The 26,340-nt window shown below is 38.4% G+C and overlaps 1 protein-coding gene across 1 annotated transcript in view; it reads right to left on the bottom strand.

Annotated features, from left to right (window-relative positions):
• Positions 1 to 5,732: 5,732 nt before the first annotated feature.
• Positions 5,733 to 26,340, bottom strand: part of LOC134358933 (phosphatidylinositol 3,4,5-trisphosphate 3-phosphatase and dual-specificity protein phosphatase PTEN) — a 135,263-nt gene continuing 114,655 nt past the window's right edge. The window contains exons 7-9 of the mRNA XM_063071626.1: positions 25,804 to 25,970; positions 18,003 to 18,218; positions 5,733 to 9,359 (exon numbers count right to left, since the gene is read on the bottom strand). Coding sequence (XP_062927696.1) covers positions 9,174 to 9,359; positions 18,003 to 18,218; positions 25,804 to 25,970 — 569 coding nt within the window. The 3' untranslated portion in view covers positions 5,733 to 9,173. The remainder of the gene's footprint in view (positions 9,360 to 18,002; positions 18,219 to 25,803; positions 25,971 to 26,340) is intronic.

The raw sequence follows: 26,340 nt of genomic DNA, 5'->3' as shown, positions 1-26,340 counted from the left end.
TTCAAATTCAATGCTTGAAAATAAATTTATCAGAGTATACTTCAAAACTAACTGTAACAGTCAACGTCTTGTTTGCCGATGGAAAACATGTTCAAGATATGGAAATAATGGTAAATCCTAGGTGAATGATCACATTGTGGCTTTAACTGTAATGAGATTATTAAGGCCCATATATACTTTATCAAATGGCCATGTTCAAGTGAATAATAGGTTGGGAAGGTGAAAAAATAATCACAACTTGATAACCCTTACAGTGTGCATATGTTCATATTCTGCGTGTGCATGTTCATGTTCACTGACTAAACAAGCAGTGAAATGAACTGGTAACTTGAGAAAACCAAAACTCAATGTCAAAGAGAGATAGCAGCTGTTTGATTGTGAACCTTCAGAAACTGGTTATTAGTTGCCCAAGGAGAAAAAGGAATTAGAAAATGAATACAATAAACTATTTCAATATGATTAAGACTGAGATAGGGGCAATTGTAATAGATCAAAATGAATGCAATAAAGTTAATATAATAGAACATAGAATAGTACAACACAGGAACAGGCCCTTCAGCCCTCACAGTTGTGCTGAACCAATCTTTGTAATCAAATGGCCAACTAATCCTTCTGCATACACAATTCTCATTATCCTTCCATTTTCCTCACATTCATTTGCCTATCTAAACAACTCTTAAATGTCTCTAATGTACTTGCCTCTACCTCCACCCCAGGCACGCATCACTGCTTAAAAATCCTGCTCCTCACGTCTCCTTTGAGCTTGCCCCCCCTCACCTTAAATGCATGCTCTCTGGTATTACAGACATTCCAACTTTAGGAAGAAGGTACTGTTTGTCTATGCTATCTATGCCTCCCAATCTTATAAACCTCTCAGATCTCCCCTCAGTCTCCACCACTCCAGAAAAAAAGAGGCCCTCCATTAATCAGGATCAACCATGGATATTGCGTCCTAGCTGTCTAAGTGAAATGCAAGCCAGGGCAGTACGATACGGAGAGCAAGCTGTTGGCCCATGAAGCAGGCATCCTTTCTCCATACAGTGATGAATCCAAAGGAATGGCAGAGACCAACATAGTTTTGGCACCAGCAACATTGCAGGAGTTGCCAGTAAGCATTGAACTCAATGCTGGACTACCTTAGGGACTTCAGCTCTGGAGTTTTCCTTTGAGTTTACTCCCGAAGCCTTCCCTATGATTGAATATAGCCCCAAGGCGGCAGCGGTTTGAGATCAGAGTTTTCCTTCTAGACGAGCTGTCAACCACAGCTAACTCCACCTGTCCAAAATCATCAGTTTTAAGGGACCAGTAGTCTGCCTTTGCCCCTTCTCCTGTCAGTAGAAACAATTCCACTTGCTTAGTAGCTAAGCCACACGTGAAGGCCAGGAGCTGGATGTAGTTGTCAGAGCTATTTGAGACACTCTCCATTGGGAGCATTTAATAGATTGTGAGAGCCTCTCTCAACTATGACAACCATAAGGAACCATTAAACTACCTGATTTAAAGATCAAGTACTACCTTTAAAAATTAGACTGATTGTTAACATTTGACTGGAACTTGAATTTTGTCTTGCAAAAGTTATTTTCTCACTTTGATCTTTATATTCTTATTTCCTTATGAATAACATGCATTCCCAGGGATATTGCAAATTGGTTGATGACTTTAACTTGGTTGAGATGAAAATCCCAGAAAACAACTCCCACAGTGTTTATCCCAGACCTATTTATTCTGGACTGAAGTTCATGAAATGCTGTCGATCATTAAGACAAATACCCGGGGGTCAATAGACAATAGATACAGGAGTAGGCCACTTGGCCCTTCGAGCTAGCACCGCCATTCACTGTGATCATGGCTGATCATCCACAATCAGTATCCAGTTCCTGCCTTATCCCCATAAACTTTGATTCCGCTATCTTTAAGAGCTCTATCCATCTCTTTCTTGAAAGCATCCAGAGACTTGACCTCCACAGCCTTCTGGGGCAGAGCATTCCATATACCCACCACTCTGGGTGAAAAAGTTTTTCCTCAACTCCGTTCTAAATGGCCCACTCCTTATTCTTAAACTGTGGCCCCTGGTTCTGGACTCACCCATCAGCGAGAACATGCTTCCTGCCTCCAGCGTATCCAATCCCTTAATAATCTTATATGTTTCAATAAGATCCCCTCTCAGCCTTCGAAATTCCAGAGTATACAAGCCCAGTCACTCCAATCTTTCGACATATGACAGTCCTGCCATCCCGGGAATTAATCAAAAGCAATACCCCAATTCAAGGCAACTAGTTAGGCTAAACTAATGGGATGAAAACAAGCAAGCATGAAGAACACTAATGAAAGAATCTTGTAAACACTAGCAAAACAAAGCATCAAAAAGAGTAAGTCAATCACCAGCTGCTTTAGTGCTGTGATAGAAAAGTTCAATATAAAATTTACCAAAAAGAATGGCAATTTCACACAAGCAGCTGCTTAAGATTGAAATGGAATGAATTCAAAAGAAAACCCTCAAATAGATAAAACAAAATGTTAAAGATTATGAGAGCTTGGAGAGCGGAAAGTAATGCTGCATACGTCAGAAAATTACTTAGTGTTGTGCCAGTACAGTTTATAATGTAAATGAACAAATTTGCATAGTAAAGCCAAGTGCAACACAAATGATATAGTCAAAGACTTGTAAGTTAAATAAAAAAGTGAATTGAAATTTAACTACAACATATTATTAAAAAACAATGTAGGGACTCTTTCACTTCATTAGGCAGAATTCACCCAGAAGACTGTTAAGGGTTAAGTTTGCCGTGTATGTTGTGGTACGTTATTACGTTTCGGGGGTGGGATTGTTCATATATTCACAACGCTGCCATTTGTTTGCTGTGGGAATAAAGTGTACGTTAGAAGTAATTATGTTTGTGTCGATTTTTACCAACACTCCTACACAGGCAATCAATCTGTTTTAAATTTCACAATCAAAGGGTTAAGTTGAAAGTGATGGAGGTTCAACGTTCAATATATCTGGAGACCAAAGCTGCAATAAATACAATGATTTGCACACTGAACCCCAAAGGGGATATCAAGAACAGGAATAGGTCACATGGCTCCACAAATGAAGAAAATAATGGATAATTTGATCTAGGTATCAGCCCCAATTTCACATCTGTCCTCCATAATCTTTTTATCTAAAAAGTCCACCTCAATCTGGAATATATTCAATAATCTACACAGCTTTCTGAAATAGGTCATTTAAAACAGTTATGACTCGAGACAAAATTCCTCTTCACCTCAGTCTTAAGTGAGCAATTCCTTATTCTAAAATGATGCCCCTTGTTTTAAAATTCAAACACCTTCAGCAACCATTACCCACCCCCCCCCCCCAAAACCAAGGGAAGACATCTATCCTGTCAGGCTCATTTGCATTGTTTTAGGTTATTACCTCCCATGGTTCGAAGCTCCACTGAAAGATCCAACGTGCTCAATCTTTCCACGAAAACAATCCCTTAATTTTAGAAATAGACTTAAAAACCTTAACCAAACTATTTGTCTTTATTGAAGTATATCAAAATCTTTACTGTTCTGCACTGTCACAGCAGACAACTATGGATAGAAGGTAAAATTCCAGGTACTGCTCAAAACCTCCTTTGAGGAATTGAAACATTGACATTGACTACTGAAAACCTCTGCCCTGTGGCTGTAGAAAGTAGAGGAGAATTCAGGATGTTATTAAGAGCCTTAAAACCAAGTATCCAGAACACAGAGAAGCATGTGCAGCTGATGGAAAGAGCCACTCCCACAGATTATCCTGTTGGTCACAACTTGATCCATCTGCATAAAATACTGCATTTTCAACTTTGACCTTAATATCTGCCTCAGAACCCATAAAACCTCAAATGGACTGCTTAGGAACCCAAACCATTTTTAGTCCTTTGCCCAGATCTAAAAAAAATTCCCTATTTTGTAGCCTATTCTTCTTGCAAACAAGGCTAACTTATTGACTTTTAAATTATTTCTTGTACCCACATACATCTTTCTACACTTCAGGGATCTTTTGCGATCTTTCCATTTAAACAATATGCTGCTTCTTCAGTAAAAATTCTTCCTACCAAAATGGTTAACTTCATACTTCTTACCAATTTTCTGCCAACTCCATTACCAATTTTCTTCAGATTCTTAGTGACCACACAACTTATTTTCCCTTTCTCTGTATCATCAGCAATTTGGTCCCCTCAACTAAGTCACTACTAACGCTCAGTGGTCACTTTATTAGGTACCTCCTGTACCTAATAAAGTGGCCACTTAGTGCATGTTTGTGGTCTTCTGCTGCTGGAATGCATCCACTTCAAGGTTTGACGTGTTTCATGCTCAGAGAAGCTCCTCTGCAAGTCACTCTTGTAATGTATGGTTATTTGAGTTACTGTCAGCTTGAACCAGTCTGGCCATTCTCCTCTGATCTCTCTCATTAACAAGGCATTTTCACCCACAGAACTGCTGCTGTTTTTTTTATTTTTGCATCATTCTTTGTAAACTCTAGAGACTGTTGTGTATGAAAATCCCAGTAGATTACCAGCTTCTGAGATACCTAAACCACCCTGTCTGGTACCAACAATCACTCCATGGTCAAAGTCACTTAGATCACATTTCTTCTACATTCTGATATTTGGCCTGAACAACAAATGAGCCTCTTAACCATGTCTGCATGCTTTAATGCATTGAGTTGTGGTCACATGATTGGCGGATTAGGTATTAGCATTAATATTAGCAGGTGCGCCTAAAGTGGCAATGGATTATATATGGTAAACAGTTGAGGCTACAATACTGAATGCTACACTACCCAACTAACTACGGCTTGTTAATCTATAAATGATTTGTTCATTCTGATTCCCTGTATTAGCTGAGATAAATCAGGACAGAAGGCTGGTACTGAAATTTGACAATTATTGCTTTGATTTCTGGCCAACCTTTAAATTCTGGAAATGTAGAAATAAACCACATAATGGTGTCAAGTGCAAGAAACCCAAAGGTTAATGGGGAAAGAGTCAAAACAACTGGATTTTTCAGCTTTGAAAGGCAGGAATCTGGAGAAATATTCAGGTGTACAGACATTAAATAGCTGAGAAAAGACAATTTCAAAGTTCTAATTCTTAACCAATCTGAACTTATCAAGATTGCTTAAGGTGCACTTAGACAGCCACTTTTCACATAAAAAATGAATTTAATTGGATCTCTGGGTAGGAAAATAATTCCAAAACTCAAGAGCAATTAGGTTTTGGAATGAACATTTCTTTGCTGATCACTGAATCATCAGAAAGGTTTTAATAGAATACAGAGAAAAAAGTAATATGGCACAGAAAAGATTGGCTATAACTAGGTAAAAATAAAACATTAAAAAGGTGAAAATGTCAGTCATGGGACATACTGGCATTTTTACTTATTTCTATCATATCACTGAAGTAGTTGACCCACCAATTTCACCAAATCTCGCAAAAAAAAGGAGAAACTTAAACTGTAAACAAGAGAGAATCTGCAGATGCTGGAAATCCAAGCAATACACACAAAATGCTGGAGGAACTCAGCAGGCCAGGCAGCATCTATGGAAAAAAAAAGTACTGTCGACATTTCGGGCCAAGACCCTTCAGCAGGAACTTAAACTGTAGGTTTTTTTTGTGTTGTTTCTCCCACAATATGTACATTACTTAAGCAAAGAGATATTGAAGGCAGATATAACCATTCAAAAACAGATTAAGGTAAAATATTCTAACTATTGCACAATGACAAGAATGAGACTTTAATCTTTAATCGGTTTTAAGTGGAGTTTATAACAGTAAGATAAAGGGTTGTTAACAAACAACACATACAATAACAAATGGACATTGGATTTTATGAGCATCAATAACCTGTACAATTTACATTTGTTGGTTTACTTTTTGTGTATTCTCAGTGCATAGCATTACACACAGAGCAAATAGCTGCACAGCACAATAGTATCTTTAACAGGCTGAAATGGAAAAGGCTGTTTTACAGGCTGAAAATATATTTTTGTATACATCTTTTATATGAAACAAAATCCAAATCTGAACAGACAGAGCAGCAGGCAGCTTTGTCCTACACTGCAGTGAAGCCCCTTTATAGTGCACAGTTCCACCTTTTCCATCTGCATGCATGATGACAAAATTTTGAACAGTATTTTAAGTAAACAAGAGGCACTTTGTGGCAACCACAGGCTTTGTTAAACATATTGCACAAATCTGGTATTACTAATGAAATGAACTCTCACACTGGCACCTTATGAATATTTTAAAGCTGAAAATTGGATATTTGATGTTGCCTGTGAAATCCACTCGGCCCATACCTTGTGCCACAGTGCAGGACCCCTGAGGCTACCCATGCAACTGCCCTTTGTGATTTACTGTGGCAAAAATAATTCAGTGGGGCTACAGATGACTAAAGATGGCCAAATAAATTCCTTTACAGTGATGCTGTCAACAAACAATTTCAGACATTAAGCTGCTGCACATCCAAAGAATTGTTTTTATTAAGCATATTGTCTGGAAACTCAAAGATAATCTACAGAATGTATTTACCAGACTAATTATGAATACTGTCATAAATAAAAAAAGAGACCGGACAACTTTCAGTCAAAGTAACGCATGTCTGACTCTACAAGGATGGTATTGATACAAGAATATGAAAACATACTATTGCCACCTTTTCCACCATCAGCATGCAAGCCTTTGGAAGGTTTGGAAAAGTTGTTTATGGACCCCAATACACCCTCGATTTTCAACAGAATATGAAAAAACTCTTACAGTGCAAAAGCCCAGTACAATATGCAGCTGCTCTTACCCTGGCTCCTTAGCGTTCCAAGTGACACTGAGAATTTTATTTTCAGTGTTCTGAAGATGAAAGGGCCGCCTCTTTGCCCCCTAATGTTAAAAGGGAAAATAAAGCTGTATAAATACTTTGCCTGAAGCCAAGCTAAGTATTTCCAAGGCATGTAAGGCAGGAAAGTTTTCCTTCACTTGTTTTTGTGCACCTTTTACAAATGGGCTTTTATTGCCTGCTCCTGGTTGTCAAAATTTCCTTTTATTATCAATATAAAAATAAGATTTAGTGGTAAACGTCTTTATGAAAGATGATATACATAAGGAAACTCTTCAAAAGTGGCATGTCTCAAATGTTCAGTTATTAGCAACAGAAATGAAGAGATTTTGAAGGGATGGGGGAAATCAATAAAAAAATTAAAAGGAAAGTTCCATCAATAAAAGAAAACTGTCAACTGAAGCTTGTAATTTGATCTATAAACCTGCACTCCTTCCCTCTTGAGCTATATTTGTCCATTTCTCTTTCACTGCACAACTCATGCTCTTCACATTAGCTTTTAGACAGTTTTAAAGCACCACTACAAAGAAAGATTTAAAAGATTTGTGGTTTATAGCAAGAACAGACACCAGAACTGAAACATCTAGACACTAACCAACACTAAATGTTTTGGGAAGTTACTTCCAGACGAAGCTGGATGCAATGTTTGTAATTGTAGCTGTCCATCACCAAATGGCCAAGCATAATAAAATTTGTGCTGAAGTAATGAAAATAATAGGTACACTTCAATGCATTAACCCTCCAGCAAAATAGTTTTCCCCAGCTAAAACACAATCTTCTTTCTGTTCCTTAAAAGAGAACATAAAAACATTCTCACATCAGACTTTTACCATATCTACGCAACTCCAATTGGCTGGGCCCCATGGGAGTATGCAGTTCTATTTTCCGACAATTACAGGAAATGACGACAACTACTGGTTTAACACATTAACCAACAGAACACAAGAGACTTCATTTCATGCCGTCACGGATGAGGAAGGTATAAACAGCTTCCTAGAATATGAATACAAAACCTCTTAATTTTCATGTTAAAATTCTGTGCATACTGTGACCTTGCTAAAAATCAGTTTATCCTGTTGAAACATTGGCTGTAAATTCTGTTACTTCCACATAACACATTATGTAACACATGCCACCTAAACTCACCGCATACTCCCAATCCAAATTCTGCCTTATCATATGCCAATATGAGATGTGGAGAAAGAAGGCATCTTGCCAATAGAAATAAAGCAGCTAGAACTACACAAATGTAATGAAGATAAGTTATATAGATATTGACTTGAAGTCCAAAACAGTACTAACAAAAGAGTGATCAACTTCAAGCACTGGCCTTGGTTACACAGGACATAGTGGAGCAGCACCAATTAAAATAATTCTAGCTAACTTATTAAATCATTGTAAAATTCTCCTTTTTACATTAACTGTCATATTTTGAGCGGGCATGCTGCCACATTTATAAAATTGAGCAATTTCTACCAAGGGACTCCACCTCACGATACCCCTTAGGAAAGGAAGGAAAAAACTTGAAAATTTGCCCTACATGGACTCCATAATCTGTACATCTGTGGACCAGTAGATTTTATTTGTCCAAGGTTCAAGCCTCCTCCCAGAAAGAATTTCTCAATCCAGCTGCCTTTTCTAGCACCAGTGTGCTTTGAAAGCACAAAAAGCAAGCAGCAGTAGCAGCCAGTTGCACTATCTACTAGACTGAATGCCTTGCAGAAATGTGCAACAGGCTGTAGGTGGTACTGGAACCAGACTATGGATTTTATTTTCCTTTCTGTGCATCCTCTCTACTTCCTTCTCTCCTCCCCCCCCAAAAAAACATGCATTTTATGCAAAACCTTTTCAAAAATCCTCCTGGCTGGTAACAGACTGATCTGCTGTTACATGGATTTAAAGGGGCAGGGCTTAAAACCTTTGTACAGGTAAGTGAGCACCTACTGTTGGCAACATAACACAAAAGGAAAAAATTTCCTACGTACACACCAGATCTGTCTCCACTTTTTATAAAACTGGAATTAAATGGGAAAGTGCCTCTTTTTTCCTGATTGCGCTTTTATGTGTAATTTGACACACAAAATGTATATACATATCTACGCAATCATTTCTCATTGGACAACAGTGTCAAAACCTCGTGGATGTATGTGTATGGGGCTAAACAACATTGGTCAGGAAAAGATCATTGTTCCTATAATTGGTGTAGCATTTTACTTGACACATTGTCCTATTGCCATTAAAAAAGGTACTTGCTTTCAGTTTATTCAAGTGTTTCCTTTTTCTTGCAGTTTTAATTTTCCCATAAAAATATTTCAGACTTTTGTTATCTGCGTATGCTGATCTTCATCAAAAGGTTCATTCTCTGGATCAGAGTCAGTGGTGTCTGAGTATCTATAGTCCTCTGGTTCATTATCACTAACATCTGGCGTTACTGTGGTTGAACTGTTGCCCATGGGGTGTGGTCGCTCCTCTACCGTTTTTGTAAATAACAGCTTCACCTGTATTGTAGAGAAGATAAAAAAAAATTACCTATTTGTTACATCACACTAATTTACACTTCTAGCATGTATCTGAAGTTCAGAAATAACTTGAGTCTACTGAATCTTCCCTTCTGTCAAAAATAAACAATTTGCTTTCGACATCCTTCATCCTTTTGGGCCATTTCCGGTATCACTTTACATGAAATATCACGAATACCCGTATATTGTTAAGTTAAAGAGTGGTGGTGAAATGACAAAATGTATTCATCAATGAACTTGAAATCTAGCAAAACAAAACCTAATTCATACTTCAACTGGTTTCCTTCAATGTGCACATATCCAGGGATTGTGGTCTTTGCTGTAATTCCCAGCTGTTAAGTCAGACAATGGTTAAAAGCACCCAAAATTGCCTACACAAATGCAGCACGCTGACCACCAAATATCAACTAGGTAAATGGACAAAAAGTTGCACCAGAAAGGAATTAGATTATTGTGCTACTTTATTTGAAGTTTTTAGAAAAATATAGGATAGCAATGTAGTGAGTTTGAGTGAGTAGACTAGCACTCTGCAATTTGCTTCAAAAACCTCTTAGGCAGTCCATTACATATTTTAACTGTTGTTATATTCCCTTTTTTTAAAATTAAAAACTTAGCAGAAATTTTATTTTAATATTGCAATATTCTTGACTCATCCATATCTATAACATGTTACCTTGAACCTTATTATATTTAGCCATGTACTGAGATAAATATACATCAGCATTTAATTTGTATAGCACACTAACTTAACAGTATGCTAATACATGGACAAAATTAGAACAGAAAACTGAAAATATTAAAGAAAATATTCTGTTATTTGGGTATAAAATTCAAGAATACTTGCTGGCTTTTGTGCTCCTTAGAGAAATATTGTAACAAGGAGAGAAAACAACATGCATTTACAAGTTTGTACCAAATTTAGTTAAGTAGTCTTAATAGGAAGAAGCCTTAATCTGAATCCTTGACCAAAGACAGCCAAACACAAAGCTTTAAAATGTTAAAGAATATTCTAACAGGTGAGTCTGTGGAACATAAAACTTACAGGAGGAAATGTTCCTTTTCGTTAATCCGTGACAATATTCAAATGAGTTAAACCAAAAGCAATCCAAACCACAGAGATGAAAGTGATCAAACCGATGCAATCACCTTTGAACTGTCACAGAAGTGTTGCAATACCTTGAACTTAAAATATTCAACTAGGGACCAGGGTCCTCTCATATGTTAATAACCTTTTTTTAAAAAATCACAAATACACACAGTACAGTGCAAAAGTTACACTTGCAAAAGTCTTAAGTACATGTAAAAAAACTTCTGTAAAGCGAAGACATTTTCAAAAATAATAAAATGAAGTTTCTAAATATCAGAAAATTACTATGAAGGGGCAGTACATAGTAAAAAAAAACTAAAATCAAATCAATATTTGGTGTGACCACTATTTGCCTTTAAAACTGCATCAATTCTCTTGTGCATGCTGCTGTGCAGTTTTATAATAGGCTGGTAGTTTGTTCTGCAGACTTCGGTTGTCTCGCTTGCTTCCATCTCTCCAGGTAAACACAGGCACCCTCGATAATGTTGAGATCAGGGCTCGGTGGAGGCCATGCCATATGAACCCACATAAAAAAAAATCTAGGGTGCTTAAGACTTCTGCACAGTACTGTATAAATATGGACTTGTCCAAGATGGTTTTATTTTATTCAGCATTTATTGCCTGTCCTTAATCGCCCTTGAGGTAAATGGAACGCTGTTGCTTTGAACCCTGGGAGTCCTCGTAAAGACTCCCACAATACTATCTGGAAGGGAGCTCCTGGATTTAGAGGCAGTGATAAAGACGTATATTTTCAAATCACGCATGCAACCTGAAGAATCTGCCTCGCCTGCTGAGTTCCTCCAGCATTTTGTGTGTCCACTATATCTCCGAGCACCTTCGCTCCATCCACCACAAAAAGCAGGATCTCCTGGTGGCCAGCCATTTCAATTCTTTCTCCCTCCCATTCCGACATGACAGTCCATTAGCCTCCTTTACTGCTGTGGTGAGGCCACATTCAGGTTGGAGGAGCAACACCTTAGATGCTGTCTGGGTAGTCTCCAACCTGATAGCATGAACATCAATGTCTTGAACTTGTGGTAACTGCCATCTTCCCCCACCCCTTCACCATTTCCCACTCCTGTTTCCTTCTCTTACCTCATCTCCTTCCCTATCCATCACTTCCCTCTGGTGCTCTCCCCACCTTCTCTTTCTTCCATGGTCTTCTGTCCTCTTCTATCAGATTCCCTCTTCTTCAGCTCTTCATCTCTCTCACCAAGCAACCTCCCAGCTCATTACTTCACTCCCTCCCCCATCATCACTCATCACCTACCATCTTGTACTTCCCTCCCATCCTCCATCGTCTTACAATAACTTCTCCTCTTTCTTTCCAGTCCCAATGAAGGGTCTCAACTCGAAATGATGACTGTTTACTCTCTTTCATAGATGTTGCCTGGCGTGCTGAGTTCCTCCAGCATTTTGTGCATGTTGCGTTAATCTGGAGGTAATAGTGTTTCCATTCACCTGCTGCTCTTTTCCTTCTTGGTTTTGGAGCTGCTGCCCGAGTAGCCAAAGCAAGTAACAAGGAAAAAAATTAATCATTGCAATGTTTTTCCCTTGGTGGCCGTTAACTAGTGCTGTACTAGGATTCCTTGATGCCACATTGTTGAACACTACTTTGACATAACAGCAGCACGATCACCTCACATTTGAGACTTAGCCCACGTTTGTACCAAAGCTCTGATAGGTTCTGGGGAGGTCAAAACTGGCTGTCGGTGAACAGGTTATTTGTAATGTTGCTAGATCACTCTGTTGGTCATTGTTTCCATCAGCAACACACAAAATGTCTAAGGAACTCAGCAGGCCAGGCAGGATCAATGGAAAAGAGAAACAGTCAATGTCTCAGGCACAGACCCTTCATGATGAGACCTCAGATACTGCCTGGCCTGCTGGGTTCCTCCAGCATTTTGTGTGTTGCTTTGGATTTCCAGCATCTGGAGATCTTCTCTTGTTTGTATCAGCTTGCTGATGACCAAGACTGATTGAATGCTAATTAGCCGAATTGGATCTGTTCCCCTTTTGTGAACAGGGCATACCTAGGCACTTTTTCACATTGTCAGTAGATGCCAATTTTGCAATTATACTGTAACAGTTTGGCTTGAGGAACAGCTAGTTTTGGAGTGCAGATCTGCAGTAATACAGCGGAATATTGTCTAGTCCTGTAGCTTCTGTGCTCTTGGCTATTCTTTAATATCACAAAGGCTGAAAACTAGATTCTGTGATAGTAGCAAGGAAGCCATGACAGATCTTCAATTCTGGACTCCTGGCTGCACATGGTTGCAAATACTTTAGCTTTATTGTTGAGCACTGGACCTTCACCATTGCTGAATTCATAATCACCATTCATAATCAAGTTCATGATTAAATCTGAAAGGATTGTAGATTCTTTGATCTGACCCATTGGTTGTGAGATTGCTTAGGTCTATCTACTGCTTGCTGTTTAACCAGCATGCAGTCTTATGCATCAGTTCTACAAAGCGGACATTTCAACATTTTTAGATTTGCCTGATTGATGTCAGCATACCTGACTACACTCCTCAGAACTAGGTTTGATCCCCTGGCCTGATAGCGATGCTGTGATTAAAAACAAGTAATTCCTTCAAACAGCAAAATTCCTTTGTAGTTCATTCATGGTGTGGTGCTAAGTGAATTGACGATATCAGCATCAGAATCAATTAGCAAAGAAAATAATGTAAGTCTACAAAAGATAGCAGACAGCAATATCCAAGGATATTTTATATAATTTAATTACATAGGTAGATTTAGTATAAATTTTCCAACAATCTACAGTGAAGTCTCTTTCCTTCTGTCATCTCCAATCTGGAAGTACAAACGACAATAATGAGGTTCCAACAAAAACAGAATAGTCCAACAGCCTCGGAGTACGATTCCATAAGTTTTAACTGTGCATTAGCTGCTGAAAGTAGCCTATACTATGCAAAATCTGTTTATGGAAAAGACACAGGTAATGTTTTAAGGCTGAGGAATGAATTGTTCAAGCGATTTCGTAAGAGCTATGAATATTGGGGAAACCAAGCTACAGTAAAATTATGGTAATCTGCCACCCAATTGCTCTGAGATCACTTCTAAATTCATTAGCTTTGAAAATGAAAATCACTGTAGCAACTGTACATGAAAATACATTGATGAAATAAAACAGATTTACTGAACAATTTCTACTGAGTAAGAAAAAACAATGAAAATGTTGCTGACAGGAGTAAAAAAGTATTTCAGGGTTGTACTTGCAAAAAGTTCACCATTACAGACCTAGTTCAAATCAGTTATTTAATTCTTAGAAGGATCAGTTCCTTATTAGTTTTACTTTACGTATGACAAAATATAAATTTGCATGATATCAATACTAATACTTGTTTGAAATGTTTCAATGTGCTTCAGGAGAGAAGTAGGCAGAACCCCTGGAAGACCTCATGTAATTAGCTGGATATTTGTTGATTGGTTTCATGAAGTGATAAGCATCCAATATTCCTAATTTCAACTCAATAGTTGCCTTAAAGTGAGAAGGTTTATTACTGAATGTTAGATGAATTTTTAGATCCTTATTGTTACAAGAATGAAATCTGAAGATATTAAAGGACATTATTTATTACAGAATCATGCAAGTTCACACCACAAAGTGTGTTATCTGTCAATTATCCCTTCATCAAACCTTGGGTTACAACCACTCAAAAACAAATCTCATTGCCCCCAGTTTCACAAGCCCAGCTTTGGTACTTTGTCAATTTTTAAACCTCTATTTAGCAATTTGCATGTAAGTACCTTTCACTTCATAAATTGTTGAAGACATCTCAGAGACAAATTTAAGGAGATAAAAATAGATTTTAATCCTCATCTGAAAAGGAGTGATTTATGGAAGAAACTGCAGAGCTCAAGGAAGAAACTGCAGAGCTCAAAGCTGAGGCAGCTAATGTCAGTTAGCAATGGAAGAGTTAATAAAAAAAAAATTCAGGGAGACACTGGAGGGCCAAAAAAAAGAATGCAGAGACTGGGCTGGGCACCCAGTAGTTTTAGGGAGTGGGAGTGATAGGACATTAAGTTGGAGGGTGAGAATCTTGAAATTGAAGCAACACCATAAAGAAATGCAGGACCCTGTGCACAGAACATCTATAGTGAATAAGAAGTGAGATGAATTGAGAGAGTAGAGGATGGTTGAGATCTGCTTTGATACAATATTAAAATCTGAGCCAAAACTGAGGACCATCATTTCTACTTGCTCAAAGGCACATAAAAGCTTAAAAAAAACATTCACTCATTTGCAGACATTGACAATGCTGGGAGCTCAGAGTCAACAACATTGGAGGGTCCGGAGTCACAAACGTTAGACTAGTTAAGCCAGCAGATTTCCTCCTCTGGGCCATTAGTGAGCAAATCGGATTTTAAGCCCATGTGACAGTTTTTTTTTGCCTACTCTAAAAACACTTGTATCAGTATCTGCAAATTCTTTTTTTAAACTAAATCAAACAAATACATTTAAATACTGCCTGGATGGAATTCAAATTCATGTCTCTTGGCTGTTAGCAAAGTAACTTCCACACTGTGATATATCTGAATATCAAATGTGGATATTGATTTGACATCTATGATCAAAAGCCACATTCCAAGGCAGGTAAAAACCTTCACCCACCAACACTGGGCAAACATCATCGCCTGGCCAAGTTGAAGCTTAGAACTGAAGAACATCTCTCAACAACACCCTCATGCCAAAAATCATAACCCTGTCGAACTTGAAACTGGCACCTCAATAAACCCTTTCTTTCTGGGTCAAGACACCATTGACTCAGTATACAGCCAACTCAAGAGATAGTGAATCAAACTATTTTGGATACAGTACTGATTTGGATTGGCACTGCAATGCAATCCAAAGTCCAAAGTTTGTTACATGTAAACCTAACTTGAACTCAACACATGTGGCAGGGTCTTTTCAAACTTGGTTGGATAGCTGGCCTGTTCAGCGCTGGACCCAAGAAAGGTCAGAGACAGCAAAAGCATACCATGAGATTTCAGTAGCCAGTGAAAGAGACATGCAACGTTATAAAAGTGGTCTTTGTAGATGCATGCTCAGAAGTTCAGATCCTGCAAATAAGATAAAATGCTGGATATACTCAGTGAATCAGGAAACCTCAACGAACAGTAAATATTTCTTTAACGAGTCTTTGAGTTCAAACTTCAACCTCTCTGCTTTTTTCACTGAGGCAATCTGATTTGCTGAGATTTTTTTTTCCACATTTCCCACAATTTATACCTTCTGCAGTTTGATTTCCATTTACTCAGTTGTTTTCTTTTATTTTGTCTTACAATCCATAGATAATTACATCTGTCTTACTTACATTCTGCAAAATTTTCTCCTGGAAGTCTTCAATAGCTTTCCAAGCTTTTTGCCAAGATTGTTATTCTTGTGTCATCAAAATATCTATTTTGCATTTCCCATATCCATCCAAATCTATATCTACAGCAATAGCTTACCTTTAAGCCAAACAATTTAGGCAACCTTAAATCTTTTTCCTTCAGGTCATCCAACTTTGATTACTATATTTGCTCTAAAACATTTACCTTAAATTTTTGAAAAGGGTTCTTTTGAAATAATTTATTAAACGCCTCCTGAACTAACACCATCTATATCTCTCTATCTCCCCTCTCCACATCTCCATTTATCAACATACAAATATAATTGGGCTGCCCTAATTAGCCAAAGTTTTACAGAAATAATTAAAGTTTTTTTTAAAAAAGAAAACCACCATTTAACTGAGTAACAAATTATGAAATAAAGAACAAATTAGAACACTACTAATGCTACCACAGTACTGCAAAACTGTATCAGTTCCTAAGTTATTGATGGTGGACTTGTACGCTGCTGTTTTTTGATTGACTGTAAATGAACAAAATCAATGCAACCACCTGGTGCAGATAATTTACTGCGTTCGTACAATGCTTTTGACAACTGCATACTCCAAATCTTCATTTTCATTGTAACATTCAAGATAATTGTCAATACCTTCAAATTCTTCATAGTTCCTAACCTGTAGTGAAATAGTTTCATTTTCGTTCTCAGCTTTTTTTCCTCACATCTAAGCCTGAATGTTTGAAACTGCAGTGAGCAAAACAGTTCCAATTATCTTACTGCAAACAACAGGAATTCTGCAGATGCTGGAAATTCAAGCAACATACATCAAAGTTGCTGGTGAACGCAGCAGGCCAAGCAGCATCTATAGGAAGAGGCGCAGTCGACGTTTCAGGCCGAGACCCTTCGTCAGGAGTCCTGACGAAGGGTCTCGGCCTGAAACGTCGACTGCGCCTCTTCCTATAGATGCTGCTTGGCCTGCTGCGTTCACCAGCAACTTTGATGTATGTTGCTCCAATTATCTTACTGCTCATTTCTTGCCAACTATCAGTGACAAAAATCAGTTTTTTTTTTGAACACACACACAAGTGACACTATTTAAAAGCTGCTTGCTCTAAGCACATTATAGTGTCCAAACGGCTACACACGTGCGCGCAACTTCAGTTAGAAACTGTTCGTCAACAGTCTCCTGACCCAATTAAGTAGCATAGTGTCCCAAATAAACAAAGGGAATCCCAGTTATTTTTTAAAATTAGTTTTTGTTCTTTAAGATTTGTTCCAAATAAGCAGCTGCCCCAATTATCGGGAATCCACTGTAAATAATGTGCAGCTTCAGGCACTATCCAGTTAAGAAATGAAACCTCAGTGCCAACTGGCCGAAAACAGACAGGTTTGTGGGAAAATTTCTTATATTATTAAAGGTCTATCAAATAAAAGTAATCACACTACACAAGGCTTGTGTGCTTATATGCTAAATGGTAAATCATATTGCAACATTGGGGTTTTCTGTGTGGCCACATATCAGCCCCAGCATTTGGGCCCATGAAATACGGGAGCTTGTTATATGTGCAATTTAAAAAAACTTTCAAAAATCATTGCTTAATTTTACTGTTTTGGACATGCTATTCTACAAGTACTTTTGAACCACTACTGGTTAAACTCAAAATTGAAATAATTAAAACACCAAAATCTGGAAGAATTTTTAGATAATTGGCGAAGGAAAACAGCAATAAGTGGGAGTAAGGAAGGATAGATAAAGTTTTAGACAGTGAATTATGAGTCACTACTGGAAGGATGGAGAGAGATTTCACACTGGCTTTCCAAAGATAACTGGATACAAGGCTGTAAAGAAAATCTTGTGGGACAAGGCCAATTAGCTAATCAAGCAATGGAGTATGAAAGAGTTATTTTCTAATTGCAAACATAGTCTTAAAAAATTGAATTTGACAGTTGGAATAAACTATAAAGCTACAATAAAATTATCTTAGAACATTAATTCAGTATCAATATAAACCACTGGGTCCTCCAGCATTTAAAAAAAAATCTAACTCCTTGATTAAACAATCACCATAAAACCACAAAATGCAACAAGGTACAAGGTGAGCTTCTAAATGATTCTGAACCAACTGAGAAATACAGCACCCATCACCTCGTTTTTATATGTGGTAGAAATATTACTAACCTTGAAATTTGGTGAGAAGTATCTGTTGGCCTTGTCTTTATTTGCCTTGTCAAGTTCATTTTTAGTCAATGTGAGGGCCAGATATTCCTTGTCATTATCTGTACGCCAACCATCATCATCCTTGTCTGAAACTATACTGCCATTTTCTACTTTATCTAAGTTCTCATTTGGTTGCGGGATGAAGAATGTATTTATCCAGAAATGGAACATTTTATCCTGAAGAAAAAATATGTTTGTCAGTTACAAGAAATCATTTGCTTCATCTGAACCATGCATTACGATACCAATGTTTAGAATTTTGCATCATAAAATGAACCAACACAAATAGAAAAACACCACAGAAAACTACGAAGTGCTTTAGGTGATTGGGAGGCAGGGTTTGAGAGTAAAGTCATGTTTTATTTCCACTTAAGACATAGGGAGCATATTTCTCCAATACTTCAAGCTTGATCTGCAAAAGCTGTAAAACTGAACTTGAGTAAATTTCAGAAAGGTACAAGTATTAAATTTGAATACAAATTAATGAAGTTCTAAATTGTATTTTTTGAAATACTACAACAATTTTAAAACTTATTCACGCAAGATGCACATATAGACCTGGTATATGAATAGCTTTTGATGTTTTAAATGAGAGAAAAAGCAATAACAGGGGGCCCAACCATCCTCTCCAGCATTTTTCCACCATTTTAATTTAAGAAACAATGAATTCCCGGTTTATGGATGTGGGTGAAATAAGCAGGGGTCCCCAACCTTTTTCGCACTGTGGACCGGTTTCGCATTGACAATATTCTTGCAGTCTGGCCGACCCGGGGGGGGGGGGAGGGGGGGGTGGTAGGGTTGCCAACGGACAAGAGTATCAGTCAAATACGTTGGGTTTACCCCGATAAAGACTACAAGGACCATGAAGCCTTGCATGGGCACCAGTGCGTGTACGATTTTTTTCTCCAAATCGTTTCTGGCAATTCTGTTCGGCGGGGGTGGGTATCACGACCGGAATATCGGTGATAAGTGGCTAATACACTCAATTTCCTTTCTAAAAAGGTTTCTCTAACGAATTTAACATTAAACACACAGTGCATATTTTCCTCGCATGAATATTGTGATAATTATCAGGGGAGGACAGGGGGGCTTGAAGTAAGTGTTGAACGAACTTCCAGTAGAAGTGGTAGAGGCAGGTTCGATATTATAATTTAAAGAAAAATTGGATAGGTATATAGACAGGAAAGGAATGGAGGGTTATGGGCTGAGTGTAGGTCGGTGGGACTAGGTGAGAGTAGCGTTCGGCACGGACTAGAAGGGCAGAGATGGCCTGTTTCCGTGCTGTAATTGTTATATGGTTATATAAGTCAATAGCATCATAACATTTTAAGTAACGTTTGGATATTAAACAAGCAGCACATATTTTCCCCGTATGGACATATAAAATCATTGCAACACACCAATATCACTGAATCAGTGGGAGCCCTGGGCTTGTTTTCCTGCAACAAGACGGTCCTATCAAAGGGTGACGGGAGACAGCGATAGTCGAACGGGGTTCCTTCTGTCCAGTCTATTCCGCAATTTAGTTTTCGTTGCATTCATTGCAGAGATATGTTGGAAATGGAAGCAACGTTTTCAGTGCTTTCGTGGCTATCTCAGGATTTTTAGCCTTGACTTTGATCCGGAATGCCAGCAGAGATGTTATGTCAAACATACTTTCCAGCCCGCCGTCATTTGCAAGCTCGAGGAGTTGATCTCCTTCCCGCGCTGAAATGGATGACGCACGGGTAATGACCTCGCATGCGTAATGGCTCAACAGTGGGGGTGACAGGGAATGAGGAAAGGTGCAGCTGACTCATATCGCCAAATCATATCGCTTCCTCGCGGCCCGGTAGCGCATGCTTTGCAGCCCGGTACCGGTCCGGGGCCCGGTGGTTGGGGACCGCTGAAATAAGGGAAGCTCTCCAAAATGTTTCACAATTGCTTCGCAAATTGATGTAGTCATTAAGCTAAGTTTAAATCCCACTTTTTGTCAAACTGATCCCAACCTCAGTGTGTTAGGAATGTTATCACAGGCCTTTGTGGGTCTAGGCTAGGGAATAGAAAAATCATATACGACTCCACTCCCAATAGATATTATACAAATCCAATTTTAAAAAACGCACAGGTACAGTGGATTCCAGTTAACTGGGATACAACAGTACCACTGTATTTTGACGCAATTAAGCAGCTGCCCCAATTAGCCAAAGTTTCATGGAAATGGTTTAAAGTACAAAAAGACAAACTGAGTAACAAATTACATACGTAATTATAATACAGAACAATTTAGAACACTACCAAAACTACTATAGTACTATAAAATGGTATTAGTTCCTAATACTTAATGACAGAGGAATTAATCCAGTGTACACTGCTGTGCTCTTCTGATTGTCTGTAAATAAACAAAATCAGCGCAGACGCCAAGCAGAAACAATGGACTGTCTTCAAACAAGTGCTTTCAACGATTTCATCCTCCGAATCTTCATTTTCAATGTAATATTCAAGATTATGTCGATACCTTCAAATTTTTTCACCTGTGCTTGAGGAACAGTAATCCAGTACTATCTGCAGAATGGTAAAAACACCCTTACTTCCTAACTTGTTGAAGTAGAGAAACAGTTTCATTTTCATTCCTGGCAGCTTCTGGCATTTCCAAGCCTGAATGCTTGAAACTGCAGTAGACAAAATAGTTCCAAATTATCTTACTGCTTATGACTTGCCAACTATCAGTGACAAAAAAACACTGCTCTTTGAACACAAATGCACAGAGTTAACACTATTAAAAGAACTATTCACTCTAAGCATGGTGTAGTGTCTAACAGCCACATGACTGACTCTAGTTTAAAAACTGTTTAGTAACAGTGCCCTGTCCCAATTTAACAGCATAGTATCCTAAAGAAATGAAAGGAATCCCGGCTATTTTCTCAATTTGCTGTTTAGTTGCCATTCTGACACACAAAGTCTGCCAAATGCATGAAATTGAGACTATCTGGGTGGGTACCATTGTTGACATGGACCTGTTGGGACAAAGGTCCTGTACCCATGCTATATTGCTCAATGACTTGGAAAGTGCAAACAAATAATAACCACGGACAAAAATTCTCAAAGCACCTGTGCTTGAACAGTAATCCAGTATTATCTGCAAAACAGCGAAAAAAACACAAACTATTGAGCAAAAAAAAAAAAGACTGGCCTGTTTTGCCCAGAAAAACTACTTCTTCATGATCGACAGAGAACAATAATTGTCTCGGGTGAACAGATTCATTTTGCTTCCTAAAGACTGAAATTTACATTAGCATTTACAATTTCATTCTATGCACTTGTATATTACAGGAAATTGCCCTTAGTCTCATGGGGAAAGACTGCGGAATCAGTATCAGATTTATTATCAGTGGCTTATTACCTTCACTACTGAGCAGATGAGAAGGGCTCTGGGGAGATCCCGACATCGGAACCGGATGGTGTGAACCCCAAGGTCCTGAAGGAGTCTGCTGAGCAGCTGTGTGGATTTGTCCAGTGCATTATCAATCAGTCTCAGCCTGGAAAGGGTCCTGATTGTGTGGAAAACATTATGTGTGGTCCCAGTACCCAAGAAAGGCAAACCAAACGTCTTGAATGACAACCGTCCAATGGCCCTGACCTCACACATCAAGATAGCCCGAGAGAGACTGGTCCTGTCTCACCTCTGACCCCTGGTCAGATCAGCCCTCGATTCCCTGCAATTTGTTTACCAAGGGCACAAATCTACCTGCTGAAAAGAGCTTACTCGAATTTGGATATGCAGGGCAGCACCATGAGAATCATGAATTTTGACTTCTCAAGTGCCTTCAATTCCAAGACTAGGTCTGCACTGCTCCCTGTTACTATTGATGGTGAGGATGTGGTGAGGACATACAAGTACCTGGGGGTGTTCTTGGATGACAGACTTCAGTGGAGCACCAACACAGAGGCTGTGTACAAGGGCCAGAGTCGCCTCTGCTTCCTGAGGAGACTGAGGTGCTTTGGAGTACACAAGCCTCTCCTTCACATGTTCTGCCAGTCTGTTGTCACCAGTACAATCTTCCATGCATTAGTGTGTTGGGCCAATGGCATCAACACAGGTGATGCCAACAGGCTCAGTAAACTGATTAGAAAGGCTGGCTTTGTTATTGGAGTCAAACTGGGTACACTGGAGGGTGGGGTAGAACAAAGGACCCTACAGAAAATCCTGGCAATTCTGGAAAAGGTTTCTCACCCTCTGCATGCCACCTTGGCTGAACATAGAAGCACTTTCACTAATAGACAAGATAACTGCACTGCTCCAAAGAGTGCTTGCTACATGAAGTCATTCTTATCCTTAGCCATTAGGCTCTATAATGAGTCAACCAAGAGCTGGGGAAGTGATGACCCCGTCCTGTTGGACTGTTTGAGGTAACATACATTTTATTGTTTCTTACTTCTGTTTTAATATTTGTACATCTGTACACTCCTAATACTGTGACACTAACTTCCTTTGGGATCAATAAAGTTCTATATGTCATGAAATTTGTTGTTTTGCCAGCTTAGTACAGTGCACTACTTATATTTCTTACTGTAAATTTTAATAAGAAATAAATATAGTGCAAAAAATGCAAAATAGTGAGGTGGCATTCGTGGAACATTCGGAAAGTTCCTCTTGATGGTACATGTAACAAAACCAGAAAACTAGCATAAATAATGAACTGACAATTTTACTACCTTCTTGAAAATGTCTCAGCCAATCATGGCCTTCAAAGCCATTTTCAGAATAGCAAAACTCCAATAAATGAATCTCAGTTGTTTTTTTTGGATTTTGAATCAAGTGAAAAGCAATGTATAATATGTGCATTATAACAACAAAAATTGCGCATGACAATTCTAATTGCAATATCCAGTGTCTATCAATGCAGTTACCTTCATAAATAGAAAATCACTGCAAGTGTATGCTTGTTTGCACATGTTCAGATAATGAATATTACTTACCCCTTGCCGAGGTTAAGCACTCAGCTCCAAATTTGCAATAAATTCAAATAACCTCAATCCAAACTAAAGATCTCAATCCCAATCCAGGATAACATCCAAGATTTCCACTTCCTGAATCAGCTGTCCAATCACCTCAATGAATGGCAATTAATTCTAAATTTGGGACAATTTTAGGTTACAACCGAAGTAGTGGATAATATAAAATTAAATTTCATAGAAGAAAGGGGGTTAAAATGGGTAATGCCTGGAAATGAGAAATTGCATGTCCCACGTTTTAAATGTAACAAATTTGTAATGGACCATAAGCTTTAAGGTGCTTAGAAGTAGGTACAGAGGAGAGGTGAGGTTTTTTTTTTAAAACGCAGAGAGTGGCAAGTGCGTGGAATGGGCTGCCGGCGGCGGGGGTGGAAACAATAGGGTCTTTTAAGAGACTCCTGGATAGGTACATGGAACCTAGAAAAATAGAGAGTTCTGGGTAAGCCTAGGTAGTTCTAAGGTAAGGACATGTTCAACACAGCTTTGTGGGCCAAAGGGCCTGTATTGTGCTGTAGCTTTTCTACGTTTCTATAAGAAGTGAAATTTACTGGTGGTGAAGTAGGATTGCTGAGCAACATGTGGAATGCTCAGTTCAGTCAAAGAATGCATTTCATACAAAGGAAATAATGCAGAGTTTAATTTAAGTAGTAAATATTTATCTGTACAATAGTTGTGAGGATGAATATTGGAGCTTTTCCACTCAAGGAAATCCAAAATAAAATGAACAGATCTGATGCATAGAATAAAATCAAGTTACAAGCAGAGATAGGGCAGCAATTCTGGCACTTAGATGCACTGAAAGGCACTGTTTTCCATTGGTAAAGTTATACAGTTTGCAGAATCCTGACAGAGACTGTCATATTACTTTGAAACCACCTGCCAAGATTGAAGTCCTGTAGCTGACTCGTTGCATTATTTAATGTTTTACCACAGAGAGATGTGCTACACATGCAAATGTAATCCAAAAACATCCTAAATTAAAAATGAAACAAAAATGGCACGGTAAACTCTCATTTGCAATGACCTTAATAAAAGAAAAAAATTAACTAAATCAAGTTAAATGCATTCTTAGATTATTATCCTTGCACTGTACTGCTGTTTCAACTGATAATGCTCATGGAAGGATGAGACAGTTTAACAAAAAAATTTAAAACATAAATTTTATAGCTAAATTAAAAGTCACACACTATTGTGGTAGTTTGGCATTTCAGACAAAACCATTTCTTTCAAGTAGTACTGTCCTCCAAAATGGGAAGTTGATTGAGAAAGATACTGCAAGTACCTTTTTCTTCAGAGGTCTTCAGCACAAGGGGAAATAAATTGTTAAAATGTAAAAATATCACATCAGAAGAAGCGATGGTACAAATGGATTTTTAACCTTAGTTGTACGGAATTCACTTTGTACTAGAACTACTCAGACCCAAGGACAATTCTGTTTTTATTTCTACAGTTAAGAACATAGAAACACAGCAAACCTACAGCACAATACAGGTCCTTTGGCCCACAAAGCTGTACAGAACATGTCCTTACCTTAGAAATTACCTAGGGTTACCCATAGCCCTCTATTTTTCTAAGCTCGATGTACCTATACAGGAGTCTCTTGAAAGACCCTATCGTAACCGCCTCCAGCACCGTCGCCAGCAGCCCATTCCATGCACTCACCACTCTCTGCCTAAAAAACCTACCTGTCATCTCCTCTGTACCTACTTGCAAGCACCTTAAAACTGTGCCCTCTCATGATAGCCACTTCAGCCCTGCGAAAAAGCCTCTGACTATCCACACGATCAATGCTTCTCATCATCTTGTACACCTCTATTAGGTCACCTCTCATCCTCCGTTGCTCCAAGGAGAAAAGGCCGAGTTCACTCAACCTATTCTCATAAGGCATGCTCTCCAATCCAGGCAACATCCTTGTAAATCTCCTCTGCACCCTTTCTATGGTTTCCACATCCTTCCTGTAGTGAGGCGACCAGAACTGAGCACAGTACTCCATGTGAGGTCTGACCAAAGTCCTATATAGCTGTAACATTACCTCTCGGCTCCTAAACTCAATCCCACACTTGATGAAGGCCAATGCACCATATGCTTTCTTAACCACAGAGTCAACCTGCGCAGCAGCTTTGAGTGCCCTATGGACTCAGACCCCAAGACCCCTCTGATCCTCCACACTGCCAAGAATCTTGCCATCAATGCTATATTCTGCCATCATATATGACCTACCAAAATGAACCACCTCACACTTATCTGGGTTGAACTCCATCTGCCACTTCTCAGCCCAGTTTTGCATCCTATCAATAATAAAACAATTAGTCATAGAAATATGTGAAAAGAGCAGCAATAAAAAAAAATGAAGGAAGTGACCAGTACAGGATGTGTGTATCTGTGAATTGGGGAGTGGTGGGGGGGGGAGTTATGGTTTGGGAGTTATGAGGATGTGTATGTGTGCTGCGTGGTAGTTCTTAACCATTTATATGAACTTAAAAATCGTCCACTGATCCTTTCAAAAGTCATCGATTACATTGCTGCCAACAATGGTTAGCTTTGTGCAATATAATATGCAGTCATTTGATGAATAGGCTAAATCTCAATCAGCAATGTGCGAAATAGCTGTTTATTTTGAAGTGGTGATTCAATTGAGTAATGGGGGAAAAGGCTAGAATAAGATAATGCAATTCTTTACATTTTTGAAGGCCATTGAAGATGAAGCATGACATCAAGGCAGTTACACTAATGATATTAAAAGAATCCATATTTACTTAGAACAAACCTTTTTCATCATCTTGTTCTGTTTGTGGAAGAATTCCACTTTAATATCTCCACATACTGGTAGAGGTTGAGGAAAATCAAAATACATGTACTTCTCTTCACGTCTAGTCGGTCCCAAAGAAGAAGTGAAGATTTTCACCTTTAGTTGCGATACCACAAACATAGGATCTATGAATGAACAAAAAATTTAGCTTTCCAGCCCTTTTCAAACCAGAGGCCTTTTTCTTCTCACCCAGCCAGACTAAGATTTCTAATGAAAATCAATGTAAATCATATGTTATAACATATGACATGCATCTCCCTCTGGTTAACTACTGCTAAAACTTCTTGGTTCTAGTCTCACCCAAACCATATCCTGGGTGTTCTGATTTAGCTGTATAAATGCTTATTTTTAAAATATATACGTGATTTTTTTCCCCCAGTTTAACAGTTTTTAAATCAGATATTAAGATACAATGATAACTAAATCTAATTGGAAAGGTCAGTTTAAAATGTTTATAATTTAAAAATTCTTAATACACTCAAGCATAGTTTAGAT

Source organism: Mobula hypostoma, chromosome 19 (genome assembly GCF_963921235.1).
Source record: "Mobula hypostoma chromosome 19, sMobHyp1.1, whole genome shotgun sequence".
Lineage (NCBI taxonomy): Eukaryota > Metazoa > Chordata > Chondrichthyes > Myliobatiformes > Myliobatidae > Mobula > Mobula hypostoma.
Note: the sequence above shows the minus strand (reverse complement) of the source record. Positions and strands in the feature narration are given on the sequence as shown.